The following is a 15,791-nucleotide window of genomic DNA, read 5'->3' on the forward strand; positions in this document are numbered from 1 at the left end:
TGAGGGCTTATAGAGGTTTATTAGTGTTTATAAGGGTTTGTTCATTAGGGTTTATAGGGTTTACGAGGGTTTATTAGGGTTTTTAAAGGTTTGTTTATAGGGGGTTATTAGGGTTTATAAGGGTATGAGGGTTTGTTTCCAAGAGGGTTTATATTATGAGGGTTAGTGTGCCTGAGGGTTAAAGAGGGTTTGTGTCTGAGGGTTTAGTGTACGAGGGTTAGTTTTTTAGTGTGCCTGAGGGTTAAAGAGGGTTTGTGTCTGAGGGTTTAGTTTACAAGGGTTAGTTTATTTGTGCCTGAGGGTTAAAGAGGGTTTGTGTCTGAGGGTTTAGTTTACGAGGGTTAGTTTTTTATTGTGTCTGAGGGTTTGGGGTGTACATGCAGGTTTAGTGTACGAGGGTAAGTTTATTAGTGTGTCTGAGGGTTTGGGGTGTACATGCAGGTGAGCCCGTGCGACTGCACGGTCTCAATCTTAGGTGCGGTGGAGGGGGATCGAGTGCCGCAGGTGAAAGGAGCGACGTACAGCCTCAAGGGCTTCCTTGGGACCACCCCCACCGCCAAACAAGGAAATAAGGTCTGCTGCTGCTGCTGCTGCTGCTGCTGCTGCTGCTGCTGCTGCTGCTGGTTGGGCTGCTGGTTGGGCTGGTGCTGCTGCTGCTGCTGCTGGTTGGGCTGCTGCTGCTGCTGCTGGTTGGGCTGGTTGGGCTGGTGCTGCTGCTGCTGCTAGTTGGGTTGATGCTGCTGCTGCTGCTGGTTGGGTTGATGCTGCTGCTGCTGCTGCTGCTGCTGCTTGGGCTAGTGCTGCTGCTGCATGGGGTGTTGCTGATGCTGCTGCTTGTGATGGTGCTGCTGATGCTGCTTGGCCTGATGATGATGATGCTGCTTCCGCTGCTGTTGCTGCTGCTTCTCGGGCTGCTGATGGTGCTGCTGCCTCTTTGGTTGATGGTGCTGCTGCTTGTTTTTGTGCTGCTTTGTCTTCTGCTACTGCTGTTGCTGCTGCTGACGGTGCTGCTGTTTCTGCTGCTTGTTGTGTGTTATTTGCTTCGCTGCCGATGGTGCTGCTTGTGCTGCTGCTGCTACTGCGTGTGCTGCTGCTGCTGCTTGTGCTGCTGCGTCTGCTGCTTCCGCAGATGACGCTAGTGCCGTGGTGCTGCTGCTGCTTCGTTTGCTGCTGCTGTATTGCTGCTGCTGCTCTGTTGCTGCTGCTGCTGCCGTGCACCCCTGCTACTGTAGACGACTGTGGGTGCTGGTGTTTGTGCTGCTGCTGGTTCTTGTGCTGCTGCTTCATTTGCTGCTGCTGCGTCATTGGCTGCTGCTGCTGCTACTGAAGGAGTGCGTGCTGCACTTGGCTTTTCATCACTACTACCACCACTACTAAAACCTGCTGCTGCTGCTTCATTTGCTGCTGCTGCTGCTGCTGTATCTGCTGAAACTGATGTACTACGTGCTGCACTAGGCTCTTCACCAGTGTGATCTGCTGCTGCTGCTTCTACTTCATTTGCTGCTGCTGCTTCTACTTCATTTGCTGCTGCTGCTGCCTCTACTTCATTTGCTGCTGCTGCCTCTACTTCACTTGCTGCTGCTGCTTCTTCCTCATTTGCTGCTGCTGCCTCTACTTCATTTGCTGCTGCTGCTGCCTCTACTTCATTTGCTGCTGCTTCTACTTCATTTGCTGCTGCTGCTGCCTCTACTTCATTTGCTGCTGCTGCTTCTACTTCATTTGCTGCTGCTGCTGCTGCTGCTGCTGGTTGATTTGCTGCAGCTAATGTACTGCGTATTGCACTTGGCTCCGCATCACTATCATCATTTTCACGCCCCCTGCGACTTCACTCAAACTGTGCGGAGGCACATGCATGGGGAGTGTTTGCCTGTTTTTAGGTCTTTCCTCGCTAAATTCAATGTAAGAAAGGCTTAGGGTTTAGGGTTTAGGGTTTAGGGTTTAGGGTTTAGGGTTTAAGGTTTAGGGTTTAAGGCTGATCGAGAGGGGCTAGCGCTGGACTGGCGCAGATGCGCGTTTTAAACGAGAGATCTCCATGTTGCAAATGTCCTAGGGTTTAGGGTTTAGGGTTTAGGGTTTAGGGTTTAGGGTTTAGGGTTTGTGTTCAGGATATCTTCAGTGTGCAAGAGCGCGTCATTCTAAGCGGCACTTGGATTGGCGGGGGTCTGCACGTTGCTGCAGTTGCTGCCTGCAACGTCGGAGACATCCGCCTAGAGAAAGAACCCGTAAACCCTAAACCCTAAACCCTAAACCCTAGCGATCCTCCAGCAGCAGGGAGCAGCAGCCACCCATCAAACCCTCAAACCTTTTTTTCTAATTCAACAAACCTTTCCTGATGCGTAGAATTCAAAATCAAGGGTTTAGGGTTTAGGGTTTAGGGTTTAGGGTTTGCTGTGCAGGACTTGAGGACAAACCAAGACCGCGTGGTGCTGAGGCACTTGGGCGGAGATGTAGACATCAGGACGTACAGGGGTAAACCCTAAACCCTAATACCTAAACCCTAAACCCTAAACCCTTGTGACGGTTCCACGGCGTGTGTAGGCCGAAGCCCTCACAGCAGGAGGAGTTTATTGAAGCGGCGGCAGCTAAACCCTCAGCCACCTCGGGCGTGCCTTGTAAACCCTAAACCCTAAACCCTAGGGCGTGTGTGCACTGCAGATAAACCCTTGCACTTCAGTGTGGGGTCGCATGTTGGGGAGTTTCGGTTAGGCAGCACTATTGTCTTGGTGTTTGAGGCCCCTCATGACTTCGAGTTCTCCGTTGTAAACCCTAAACCCTAAACCCTCGTAAACCCTAATGGGGCCTCCTAAGCCCAAGCGCTTCTCAAACCCTAAACCCTAGCGTGCCTGTGGGTAGCTGGGGGTACATAGCCATTCCCCTGGGTAGCTAGCCAGACAGTTAGCTAGCTGGATAGCTAGCTAGCTAGCTAGCTAGCCAGCCGAGTGTGGAGGTCTGTGTTGCTGCTGCAGGCAGCAGGAGACAAGATTCGCGCTGGCAGCAGACTTGGGGGTGTGGGGCCCCCTGTGGTAGCAAAGGACGAAAGTAGCAGGAAGTTCATTCACTATTGACGCCCGCTAGCTAGCTAGCTAGCTGTCTATCGATTTGCTTTGCTGGTTAGCTAGCTAGCTAGCTAGCTAGCTACCGAACTAGCTAGCGGTTAAGCTAGCTGGCTAGTTGCCTAGCTAGCTATCTAGCTAGTTGCCGAGCTAGTTCGCTGGCTAGTTACCCAGCTACCTAGCTAGCTGGCTAGTTGCCTAGCTAGCTAGCTGGCTAGTTGCCTAGCTAGCTAGCTAGCTAGCTAGCTAACCCTGGGGATAGGCGGCTGAAACTTCGGGGTGCTGCTCCCGTTTGCTGCCTGGGAGGTACGGGCCCCCGCTGCTGCAGGCTGAGCTCGCAGCCCTTGGCTAGCTAGCTAGCAAGCTAACTAGCTAGCTAGCTGGTTTTGAGGGGCAGAGGTTGGAGCCCCCAGCCCCATCAGCAAGAGAGACAGCTAGCTGCTTGCCTTGCTGCAGAGGCCTCGCAGTGTACAGCCCGACGCCCGTAAACTCTCTTTTGTTTCCAAGTCTATCGCTGGCCGGCTAGCTAGCTAGCTAGCTAGTTAGCTAGCTAGCTCATTAGCCAGCTACTAAGCAGGCGGATCTCCTCAGAGCAAACAGCTTATAGAATGCCAGCAGCAGCTGCAGCAGCAGCAGCAGAAACAGCAGCAGCAAGGCCCGCAACAGCGCGCAGTCTGCTGCGTAAGCCGCTGTACCGAGGCTCCCTCATTGCTTCCCCTAAGTAGTTTGTAGCTAGCTAGCTAGCTACACAGCTAGCTAGCTACTTGCTTAGATAGTTCTGTAGCTAGCTAGCCAGCTTTGCGGTGATGTGTGTTGTTGCTGCTGTGAGAAAAAGAATAAGCGGGCAGTTCTCCCCTGAGTCGCTGCTGCAGCAGCAAGAAGCTGCTGCAGCATCTGCAGCAGCAGGAAGCTGCTGCGTCTCTAGCTGCAGTAGCAGCAAGCTGCTGTGTCTCTACCTGCAGCAGCATGCTGCTGCGTCTGCTGCTACAGCAGGAAGCTGCTGCTTCTCCAGCTGCAGCAGGCTAATGCTGCTGCTGCAGCAAGCTGCTGCTGCTGCAACTGCTGCAGCAGATACCCTGCGGCCTTAAGGAGGCATGTCACTGTCTTGCGAAGCCGCATCTGCTGCTGCTGCTGCAGGCTGCTTCCCTTTTGCAGCAGCAGCACCTCCTGTTGCTGCTGCTGCTGCTGCTGCGAAGAACCGACGCGAAGCAGCGAAGAATGCGTTGGGGTGGTTCCCCACATCATCACCTGCAGCAGCAGCAGCAGCAGCAGCAGCAGGTACAGCTGCAGCAACGGGTCGTAGCCTTTCAGCAGCAGCAGTTACAGAGGCAGCAGCAGCACGCACAGCAACAGGTACAGCAGCAGCACCACCAGCAAGTACAGCAGCAGCGCCAGCAGCAGCAGCAACAGCAGCAGCAGCAGCAGCAGCAGCAGCAGCAGCATTTACCTGCGCTGTTAGGGTGTGTTTGTATGAAGTAATCTTTGCATGCAAGTTGGTAGTCTCCCTTCTCTGCCAGCTGCAGCACGGGGCGCAGCTCCTTGTCTAAACAGAACCACAAGAATAAGGGTTTAGGGTTTATAAAACAATTAGGGTTTAGGGTTTATAAAACAAATAGGGTTTAGGGTTTAGGGTTATAGGTTTCTAGGGCTTGAGGCTTATTCTGGCATAGGATACATAAACCGCACAGCATTGAAGGCTTATTCTTAGGGTTTAGGGTTTAGGGTTTAGGGTTTAGGGTTTAGGGTTTCGGTACAGGTCAAGCCCCAATCTTCAAGGAGTCTTTGAAGTCTTTTTATGTCATGCGTTTTAAAAGGGCAGCCGTGCGCATCTCCTGTGCCGGGGTTCTGAATTTACAGACAGCCAAATCGAGGGTTTAGGGTTTAGGGTCTAGGGCTGGCGCTGCGCCGCCCCCCCTCCTGCTGTATTTGCTACTGCTTCACTTGCTGCTGCTGCTGCTGCTGATGCACTTGCTGCTGCTTCACTTGCTGCTGCTGCTGCTGCTGCAGTTGCTGCTGCGATTGCTGATGGTGAATGGCTCTACAGCGGAGATCTCTGGGAAGCAATTAGGGTTTAGGGTTTAGGGTTTACTCCCGTAACAGCTCCGCTGATGATTTGTGAGCATCTAAAAGGCGCATAGTTTGCCCTCTTCCCCTCCAAGCCGTACATGTGCCTTATGTTGTACGCGTGCCTGCAGATACACCCTAAACCCTAAACCCTAAACCCTAAACCCTAAACCCTAAGCCCTAGGCCCTAGGCTCTAAACCCTAAAAATGCAAACCCTGGCAGCGCACGTTCTAACCTTTCAGCGACCCACGATAGAAGACTGCAGGCACTCGTTACAGCTTTAGGGTTTAGGGTTTAGGGTTTAGGGTTTAGGAAGTACTCCTTATCAAATTTCTGCGGTTCTCGCCAGACTTGTCTGTTGAACTGAAGATTCTCCTCAAGCGTCATTCCGGCTCCCTAAACGACAAAACCCTAAACCCTAAACCCTAAACCCTAAACCCTAACCCCTAAATAAGCCCTAGATCCCGGACTAGCCTCAACAGGCCAAGAGAGCGGCATCTGCTGCTGCTGCTGCTGCAGTTGCTGTTGCTGTTGCTGCTGCTCACTTTGAAGAAGAGCCACAGCTGCATGCGGCCGCCGTGACGAAGGTGATGCTCCGCCCTGCAGCAGCAGCAGCAGCAGCAACAGCAATAGGCGTAGCAGCAGTAGCAGCTGTAGTAGCAGCAACACAGACTGTCGACTTGATCACGTTTCTCGTTAGGGTTTAGGGTTTAGGGTTTAGGATTACATGTAGCTCTCGTATAGACGGCGCATGCAGGGCGGGAAGGAGTTCTTGTACACCTGTAAACCCTCAACGACAAACCCTAAACCCTAAACCCTAAACCCTAAGCTAAGCACTAAGCTAAACCATCGGCAAGCGATTCAGAAGCACTCTACCTCTGCGCCTAGTGCTCGATAGGAAGGCAGCAAGGGTTTAGGGTTTACGGTTTAGGGTTTATTACGAACATGTTTTATCGACTGAGGCGTCAGGCGCTCTTCTGTACTTTTTACTGTATTGTTGCTGAAGTCTCTCCCTGCGCACAAACCCTAAACCCTAAACCCTAAACCCTAGGCACTGTTTCCTCAACCCTGAACACTATCTCTCCATATATGCCCCCAGCCCTAAACCCTAAACCCTAAACCCTAAACCCCCGCTACACACTCACCCAAGTAGACATTGGGAGCAGCGCTTAGGAGCTTCCCTACTCGCGAGTCAGAAAAGACTGTGTTCTGCACAAAACCACCAAACCCTAAACCCTAAACCCTAAACCCTAAACCCTAAACCCTGCGCAGCCGGTTATTGAGGGTTTGGAGTGTATAGGCACCTGCAGAGTAATCTGGCGACCTTCCAGTAAGTCAAAAGAGGCGTTCATTGCTGCTCTGCAGACACCGCAACCAAACCCTAAACCCTAAACCCTAAACTCCACCTCCCAAAGGGCTCGCAATCTCTAAGGGTTCAAGGTTTAGGGTTTAGGGTTTAGGGTTTGCTGGTACTCGCGAACACACCTCAGCTTTCCGCAGAGAACAGTGCCCAACTCAAAGTCAGGCACGTACGCCATCATATCTGCAACGCACCCCTAAACCCTAAACCCTAAACCCTAAACCCTAATTCTTTGATTCTCGCTCCCCAAAGCGTGCGGCGTCTCAGGGTTGGAAGCAGAAGTGACAGCCATACAACTAATACACAGCCTTAAAACCCTAGACCCTAAACCCTAAACCCCTACCAGTAAACCCTTACTTTGAATATACACTCGACGGTTCCTGACCAGCTGGCCGGCATCTGGAAAGCAAGGGACCTGAGAGGTAGACCAAGCACTAAACCCTAAACCCTAAACCCTAAACCCTAAACCCTAATGTTTAGGGTCTTAAAAGAGTTAAAGGTAGACGGCACAATGCCCAGGGTACAGGGGTCTTTATATTCAGCGTCAAAGACGCGTAAACCCTAAGGGCTTTACTAAGAGAGGAAGGGTTTAGGGTTTAGGGTTTAGGGTTTAGGGTTTACGATGTATAAATGCTGCACTTGCTGAGCCATATTGCCCCTCAAAAAGGCGGTGGCAGCTCGCCACAATTTTTCCACAGGCGAACCCGCGACAGGGTCTCGCGGACGCGGCACCTGCACGCAAACCCTAAACCCTAAACCCTAAACCCTAAACCCTAAACACTAACTTTCGTTGAGAAGGATGCAAGTGCTTCTCTTGTCTTGAGTTGACGCTCCCTACGGCAACCCCAAAACCCCGAACTATTTGGTAAACTCCCCAGCACTGGACCCTAATTCTAAACCCTAAACCCTAAACCCTAAACCCTAAACCCTCATTCCCTACACAGGCGTAGTTGATCCCTTCCTGCTGCAGAAAACTCGAAAGCAAACTCAGCGATGCATCTTCAAGCCCTCGAAATGCACAAAGTCTGTCTGCATGCAAATGCCCGTTCAAAACCCTAAACCCTAAACCCTAAACCCTAAACCCTAAACCCTCAGGTGTAATTGCACGCCCTGAGTCCCCCCCGTCCCGCCCCCCCCACTCCTCACCACCAAACCCTAAGGCAAACCCTAAACCCTAAACCCTTGCCATCAATGTCGCAGCAGCAAAACATACATATGCAGAGGTCCGCTGTCTCAAGTATTAAGGGTTTAAAGTGTTTAGGGTTTAGGGTTTAGGATTTAGAGGGTTTAGGGTTTACCAAATCTGTACATGAAGAGACGGCACTCCTGCTGCACCAGCCACCGCTGCCTGTCGCGGTCTCTGCTGAACCTGTGTAGCAAGCAAAGCCTCAAACCCTAAACCCTAAACCCTAAACCCTAATCCCGCAAAGCAAACCCTAAATCCCACCTCCTCAGCCAGCAAATACTTCCCCCAGGCAAAACTCATGCACGTAAACCCTCTCAAACAGTTTGCTGCTCCTCTAGGGTTTAGGGTTTAGGGTTTAGGGTTTAGGGTTTACGCGAGGCGGAGAGCGAAGTGCGACATGGCGTCTCTCTCTGCTACTTCCCTTCGCTGCTGCTCAGTTGCTGTTGCTGCTGCAGCAAGCGGCAGCATCAGTCCTCCTTCCTGCAGCATCTCTTCCAGCTGTATGTACAGCGGTTTTGCTGCTGCACCATCACTTCCTGCTGCTGCTGCTGCTGCTGCTGCTGGCGTTGATGGTGCAGCCCGCAGCACCCCGGGGTTTGCAGAGGAATCTAGCCCGAACTTTTCGTCCAGGAAGTGCAGCACTGCGCAACCCCAAACCCTAAACCCTAAACCCTAAACCCTAAACCCTAATTCCACACCCTAGCTCAGGGCAAGATGATATCCGCTCTGTCGTACAGCTGCTGTTTCCTGCCAATCATTTGCGGCCAGGGTTTAGGGTTAGGGTTTGGGGTTTAGGGTTTGCAGCTACGGTTGAGGGCTGGGGTTTTAGGGTTTAGGGTTTAGGGTTTGTGGCTACGGATTAGGAATAGGGATTAGGGATTGCTGCTAGGGTGTATTGTTAGGGTTTAGGGGTCTTAGGGTTAGGGTTTAGGGTTTAGGGTTTAGGGTTTACCCCGTAGGCGGTGCGCAGTCGCAGACTCAAAGACATCCACATGAGTGTTTATTGCAGGAGGCGGCTGATCATACACCCCAATGGGGTGCGAAAATCGCCCCAGCAAACTGACGGCTCTATGCATTTCAGATGGGCGAGACGGATACGGCATCTTCCTAAACCCTAAACCCTAAACCCTAAACCCTAGACCCTCGAGAAGCCCAAGAGGCGGGTGAAGGCTCTCCCCCCCGCCGCCACGCATGCGTTGACGCCCCTATAAAGAAGAAGAATTAACTCGTAACACCATGCATACACAAACAAACACGTAAACCCTAAACCCTAAACCCTAATTCCTAGGCTCCGAACCCCAGCAGCTGTCTGGGCTGCTGTTGTTTGCTGGCTTCTTCTCAAGGCCTCAGGTGTAGGTACACCTTAAAAGAAAAATCAAATAAACGGCAGCTTTAATTGCCTTCTCGCAAAAAGGAGAAGGAAGAAGAAGTACAACAACCCCACCCCTCAAACCACTCAGCCCCAGCAGCAGCAGCAGCATTGCTGCTGCTGCTGCTGCTGCTGCTGCTGCTGTAGACGGGTCTTCTTGGGGCCCCAGCTGTCTGTTAAGCATTCTTTCTAACCATCGTCATCTTCCCCTAAAGATGGAATAATAGTGTCTTACTGATCAGGGTTTAGGGTTTAGGGTTTAGGGTTTACTGTCTGCACTGGCGACGGCGGAGCGCTTAATAGCGAATTGTGCGATGCAAACCCTAAACCCTAGAGCATAAACCCTAAACCCTAAACCATTTTTTTCAGTTGTAGAGCTATGCCTTCTTCTGTGTGTGGCTATTTCACCTGATGGAGGCCGCTGCAGCTCGGTGGCTCTCCCCGAGTTAGGGTTTAGGGTTTAGGGTTTAGCGTTTAGGGTTTATGGCGATGGCCTGTCGCGGGTTTCTCCCTCGAAGTCGCGTGTTTTGTTTCAAGGGGTTGTCTCTGGCAGCAGGAGGCCTGTCTGTGAGCCCAGCAGCAGCAACAACAACAACAACAACAGCAGCAGCAGCAGCAGCAGCATGGCTAGGGTGTACGCGGAGCTTCGGTACAAAAGAGAAAGGAAAGAGAGTTAGTGCTCCCTCTGCAGGGCCGCTCTACAGCAAACCCTCCTCACCGTTTGAGCTTCAGAGACAGGCAATAGAGCGGTGGTTTGCTGCTGCTGCTGCTGCTGTGGTGCAGCGCGGAAGGCAGCTCCAGGAGCTGCAGCAGCAGCAGCCGACCCACGTCACGGCTTTGCTGCAGCAGCCGCAGCAACTCCTTCTTAAAATGAAGCAGCAGCAAGTTCTTAATCAGTATAAACGCAAGCTCACTGATTTGTATGGTCCGGTGTACGTAGACCGCGAATGGCCAGTGCTGCGCTTTGTTGCGCAGCGCCATTTCCAGAAATAAACCCTAAACCCTAACAAGTCTAGGGTTTAGGGTTTAGGGTTTAGGTTTTCATTAACCAGGCGTAAGCTTCTTGCCTCCTCCCCCGTGGTTTCTTGCAGGCTGCAGGCAGTTGCACGGTAGGCTTAGGGTATAGAGTTTAGGGTTTAGAGTGGAAGTAGTGCTGTAGAGAGTATCTGCAGCTTCTGTTCAGTTTAGGGTTTAGGGTTTAGGGTTTAGAGTTCGGGTAGGGTTTAGGGTGTAGGGCTCGGGCTTTATGGAATTTTGCTGCCTGCAACGCAGCTCTTAGTAGGGGGGTTCAGCACAAAGTGCTCTAGATGACCCAAACCCTAAAACCCTAAACCCTAAAAACCCCAATAATAGAAGGCGCACGCCCTGAAGACCTAAACTCTTAAACGAGTTGGCCGTAGAAGAGTAAACCCTAGCGAGAATAACGCCTAGAAGCCTCCAGCAGAAACTGTGTACACATTACAAAGAATAAATGCTGGGGGCTCAAACGCTACAAAATATTAACTCTGGAAAGCTTAGACCATAAAACCCTCAGTAGAAATCCTAAACCCTAGAAAGCCAAAGCCTTGCAAGCCCTAAACCCTAGGAAGCGTAAACCCTAGAGCCTAAACCCTAGAAACCTCCACCCCAGAAAGCGTAGGCTGTAGAAACCTAAGCCCTAGCAAGAATAAACCCGATAGGGCGTAAATTGAAGAAGCCTAAACCCCAAGAAGAGTAAACTGTAGTAGCCTAAACCCTAGAAAGAATGAGCCCTAGAGGCGCCACAAGCCATAAATTCTTGCTTCAAGCCCTACTTGGAGCTGCTGCTGCTGCTGCTGCTGCTGCACATAGCCACCTCCTGCCTTCCAGATGTTCCAGTGCTGCGAAGATAAACGCGCAGAACATTAGATGAATCGGATGGCCTGTAAAGAAGAAGTTTAATTAAACTCCCATCACGACCTAGAGAAGAAGTTCAATTCAACTCTTATTGCGAACATATATCCGCGAGAATGGAGACAGCAGTCTTTTGTCTTTCTCTCATCTATGTCCCTACGTCTGCCCGCTCGGAGGCGCTGTCTTCTTCACGCTCTGAGGAGACAGTTGAGCGCACAGCAGTTAGGGAGGGCCAAGTTCATGCACAACAATTGTCCATAGTGCCAGTGCATGCAGCAAGGAAGCGTATTTATGCATGCATGTGGGGTAGCCTCGCAGCAGAAATTGTAACAAGATGTGCTGCAATTCGTGACTGGGCCATTCCTCTCCGCAACAGCTCCAAGTCATTGGGCCTCTGCGCCATTGCTTCTTTATCAACCAACAACGTTTGCATAATTTGCACTTGCACTCGCGTGAAATGAGCTGAAGAACTGGAGAAGCAAGGCTTCGAGCAGCATTATTTGCAAGGACTGAAAGTTCGTTATCCCTTTCGGCGCGAATTCATAATGCATCTCAATATCAACATTGCTGTGGTGGCTTTACTTTCTCCTTACTGCGTAATAAGTTAATAACAAAACAATGCACTCAACAACCCACTGCCCTCTGACCCCGTTAGTCTACACCGAAACACTGATGTATGGCCTAACGTTAGACGTGGCTGCTGCAAACCAACCCCGTAAGGAAAAACCTGAGGAGTTTCATTCACAGCTTGTAGCATCGCCAGAAGGCATCCAGAATGCACAAGAACACCAGGTAAGAATCATTTGACAAACGATGTTTAGCAGTCACTTACAACCATCCGACTTATTTTTGCTGGATTTACACTCTCTTCCAAGCGAGAAGGAGGGCGAAGAGGCGAAGAATTTCGATATGCGTTGGGTAGAGCCCTTAACTGCCCGTTCTCGAGTTAGCGGGCTGGCTTTGTATTATAGACGTACAGGCAACGCGGAGACGCCATCATATCAATAATGTTGGATTTCTTAAGCGTTTTTGAGGAAAAAAACAAAAGGAAGCCGAAAACTTTGCACGAAAAGGCAGCAATGTCATTGCGAGAAGTAAAAACTGGAGGAGAGATGAGCCGCTGATACACGTGTAGCAACTCGTAGAGACCACAGAAAACACAAGTACGAAGTTAAGCAGATAGGGGGGAAACAATTCAAGTTTATATCTCTTGCTGCTTGCTTATTGAACCAGCAGGAAACAGACGCTACGGCAGTGGTAGCAGCTAAGATCAACAATACCAGCAAAAATGAGATTGACAATAACAGCAGCAGTAGCAGTACTAATGACGATCTATCAGCAAACACCAGAAGCGCCAGCAACGGCAGCAGCCACTGCAACAACAGCAGGAGTTGTAGCCGGAACAAAACGAAGAAGAGCAGCAGCAGAGAGAAACTTTGCTGAGCTTTGCTTTTACCAGCTGCGACAACAGAGAGAGAGCGATCCACTCATCCTGTTGTGGGTGGCGAGGCATCCGAGGGCATACGGTGCTTGGGAGATAACAAGAAGCAGATGAAGCATATTATGTTTGTGCTAGCAGCTGCACTTCTCCACGCCTGCACGCTGCCTCCTGAGGGCCCCGTAGGTAGTCACTAGGTGTATAGACGGTCTGTGCATGCAGCAGCAGAGGCCTGGCTGTGCTTCCCTGCAGCGCGAGCTGCAGCACTAGCTGCAGCACGAGCTGCAGCACTAGGTGCAGCACGAGCTGCAGCAAGCTGCAGAAACCTGTGCTGCGCCGTGCAAGAGGCCTTCTCTCCTTCACAGGAGCCCCAGCTGGGCGTTGGGCATCCGTGCACAGCACACCCATACACTTGAGTTGGTTGCAGCTGCTTTTAATGAAGTCTTTTATTAGATGTACTGCTTCATTGTTGTCTTAGAATAAGTCGAGCGCTCCTTCTACAGCTCGGTCTGGGGGTTAGGGTTTAGGGTATATGGTTTAGGGTTTAGGGTTTGTCTTCCTTAGAGCGAATAAAAGTACAAGGCACCCCAACGCAAATGGAGTAAACAGCAGCAGCAACAGCAGCAGCAGCAGCAACAGCAACAGCAGTAGCAACAGCCGCGACGAGCAATGTACAGCAGCAGCAGCAGCAGCAGTAGCAGCACCGTGTCTGCGTGCCTGCTGCTACCTGACGGTATTAAAAACTATAAAGCATAAAGAGTATAGTAATAAAAAATGTTTTTTGTGTTGTTAATTGCATAAATAAGAGTAAAATTATGTCTGTATTTAGGGGTTGCTGGCGGCTGTTGCTGGCTGGTGGGCCCCTCCTACGATTTACGTTCTATAGACTTGCTGCTGCTGCTGCTGTTCTGCTGCTGCTGCTGCTGCTGTTGAAGTTTGCGCAGTGTTTGTGCCCAACGCTTCGTCTATTTCGGGAGAATATTGAAACAATTAACAGGCTTAAGGTATTTCTTCTTCAGTGAAGGCTGCTTGCGCTCTTGCTGCTGCTGCTGCTGCTGCTGCTGCTACCACTGCTGCTGCAGCTGCGGTGTCTGCCTATTAGGGTTTGCGGATTAGGGTTTACCCCTCAAGGACCTATTTTGTGTCCTTCTGTTTTTTTTTCTATTGAATTTTCATTTCTTAAGAAACCCTGACGCCCTGAGTCGTCTGCGGCTCCACTACTGGCAAAGTAAGCGGCCCGCTGCTGCTGCTGCTGTTGCTGCTGCTGTTGCTGCTGCTGTTGCTGCTTTCGTTTATGCTGTTCACACTAGCAGCAGGACCTTCGAAATCGGCTCTTAGGTCTCCCACTCGACGGTTGGGAAACGCTAGTAGTGTCAGCAGCAGCTCTTACTGCAGCAGCAGCAGCGGCAGCAGCAGCAGCAGCAGCAGCAGGGGTAGCGACTGAAGCACTTGCAGCAGCAGCAGCAGACTCTTCCACAGCTGCGCAGGCTGAAAACTGAAGAGCCCTTGACTCTTCTGTTGCAGTCTCAAAGATTTCGTTGGTGTAGATCCGGGGCCCCGGCGGGTTTAGGGTTTAGGGTTTAGGGTTTAGGGTTTAGGGTTTGGGGTCTTCAGGATGGAGCGCGTCAGGGACGCCGCGCGGGTGGTCAAGAACCGCGAGAAGCTGATGCAGTGGTTGAATACGCACCAGGCTTCAGTTCAAGTAAACCCTAAACCCTAAACCCTAAACCCTAGCTGCACGCATCTTAACGTGTAATGTATATGAGGCATCGCAAGGTTTGGTGCGCAGTGCATAGCAGAGGGGACCTCCTTGAGGCTCAGAATTCAGGGCCTAGGGTTTAGGGTTTAGGGTTTAGGGTTTAGGGTTTGTAGAGTTTTCCAGAGGCAATGGGCATGCGGATCCGTTATTGATTTGTATGAAGGGTTTTGTTTTTTGTTGTTTTGTCTGCTTTTTGTTTGTCTATCTTTGTTTATTTTCTGGTGTATCTTCTTTATTATTTTTTCGTTTGTTTGTGTTTGCTTTATTTGCATGTCTTTGTTTATTTCTTTGTGTTTGAACATAATTTTCTTTGTTTTGTTTATATGCTTGTGTGTGTGTTTGTTTGTTTGTTTGCCTGTCTCTTTATTTGTTTGTCTCCTCTTGTTATCTTATTAAATCTTTTTTTTATTTATTGCTTTTGTTTGTCTTTCTTTGTTTGTCTCTCTTCTATTTATTTCTTGGGGCTGGTGTGTGCATGCGCTTCTCTTTATTTGTCTACCTGTTTGTTTGTTACTTTATTTGTTTGTTTTCTTTTGTTATCAAAGCGATTACTATGTTGCTCTGTTTACTTTGTTTGTTTATTTTGTTTGTTTATTTTTGTTTGTTTATTTTTGTTTGTCTCTCTTTGTCTCTCCCTCTCTGTCTGTCTCTGTTTTCTGCTCTTTCTTCGTTGTCTTCATTTTTAGTATTTATTTTGTTTGTTTTTTTGTTTGGTGTGTATTATTTATAATTATTTTTGTTTGTTTATTTATTTATGTTTGTTTGTTTTGTCTGCCTATCTCCTGTTGTTTGTCTCCTCTTTATAATAGTAAAATTTTTTTTAAATGTATTTATTATTATTTATTTGTTTGTCTTTATTTGTTTTTGCTTTTTGTTTGTCTGTCTGTCTCTTTTTTATCGATTGTGAATTTTATAACACTTCATTAATTTAATTATTTTTTCTTGTATTTGTTTGTTTATTTTTTTGTTTATTTTTTTGTGTTTTGTTTGCAGGCATGGACGGGACTTTTTTTAGTTTTGTTTTTGGTGTATCATCTGTTCTCTGACGGAGATTTCTCTTTCTTAATGACAGTGTCTTCATTAATATCAACATTTTCTTTTCTGATGGTTTTATATAAACTTGAAGGCACGAAGAGCTGCGCTGGGGTGTCTCTGCGAATGTTTGAGCTGTATGTGCTTCTAATCTTTTCTCGTCTCTGCTCTATCGTTCCTTATGAAGGGTAAGTCTTTTGTCTCCTTTGCATTTATCTGTCTCCTTTGCATTCATCTGTCTCCTTATTATCTGTCTCCCTGCTGTTTATCTGCTTCCTCTTTATTTATCTTTCTCCTGGTTGTTTATCTGTCTCTTTCTTATTTGTCTGTCTCCTTATTTATCTGTCTCCTTCTTCTTTATCTGTCTCCTTGTTTAACTTTTAATTGTCTTGTCTCGTGTTTTTCGTATTTGTCTGTCTCCTTCTGTCTGTTTGTTTTTAAATCTATTTTTCTTCTTTGTCTCCTCCTCTTTCGTCTGTTGTTTGTTTATCTTTGTTTAAATGTATTTATTTTCTGTCTCTTGTTTATTTTAATCTCTTTTTTATCTGTCTGTCTCCTTCTCATGCCTCTTTCTGCATGCATTTGTCTCCGCGTATTTCTGTTTGTTTCATGGGCTGTCTCCTCGCTCCCCACACTCCTGCAGCGAGAGTGCTGCTG

General features: G+C 49.3%; 3 protein-coding genes across 3 annotated transcripts; 2 read left to right on the forward strand and 1 right to left on the reverse strand.

Moving 5' to 3' along the window:
* Window positions 1–1,764: 1,764 nt before the first annotated feature.
* Window positions 1,765–3,065, forward strand: EAH_00049320 (phosphatidylserine decarboxylase proenzyme, putative; the record flags this gene model as incomplete). Its single annotated transcript, XM_013391350.1, has 5 exons — window positions 1,765–1,836; window positions 2,106–2,222; window positions 2,397–2,469; window positions 2,707–2,759; window positions 2,967–3,065. The coding sequence occupies 5 exons, from the start codon at window positions 1,765–1,767 to the stop codon at window positions 3,063–3,065; spliced, it is 414 nt and encodes a 137-aa protein (XP_013246804.1).
* Window positions 3,066–4,137: 1,072 nt separating this feature from the next.
* On the reverse strand, window positions 4,138–9,217 carry EAH_00049330 (DNA primase, large subunit, putative; the record flags this gene model as incomplete). The annotated part of the gene is made up of 17 exons (XM_013391351.1): window positions 4,138–4,301; window positions 4,501–4,570; window positions 5,143–5,242; window positions 5,438–5,514; window positions 5,664–5,718; window positions 5,846–5,898; window positions 6,064–6,131; window positions 6,264–6,327; window positions 6,423–6,477; window positions 6,604–6,661; window positions 6,836–6,893; window positions 7,100–7,210; window positions 7,419–7,507; window positions 7,777–7,847; window positions 8,038–8,305; window positions 8,617–8,771; window positions 9,027–9,217. The coding sequence occupies 17 exons, from the start codon at window positions 9,215–9,217 to the stop codon at window positions 4,138–4,140; spliced, it is 1,707 nt and encodes a 568-aa protein (XP_013246805.1).
* A 2,976-nt stretch (window positions 9,218–12,193) lies between these two features.
* Window positions 12,194–14,254, forward strand: EAH_00049340 (hypothetical protein; the record flags this gene model as incomplete). Its single annotated transcript, XM_013391352.1, has 4 exons — window positions 12,194–12,431; window positions 12,908–12,944; window positions 13,958–14,045; window positions 14,216–14,254. 4 exons carry the CDS (start codon window positions 12,194–12,196, stop codon window positions 14,252–14,254), a joined length of 402 nt encoding a protein of 133 aa, XP_013246806.1.
* Window positions 14,255–15,791: the final 1,537 nt, after the last annotated feature.

This window comes from Eimeria acervulina, genomic scaffold, assembly GCF_000499425.1.
Source record: "Eimeria acervulina Houghton genomic scaffold, Eah_scaff795, whole genome shotgun sequence".
Classification (NCBI taxonomy): domain Eukaryota; phylum Apicomplexa; class Conoidasida; order Eucoccidiorida; family Eimeriidae; genus Eimeria; species Eimeria acervulina.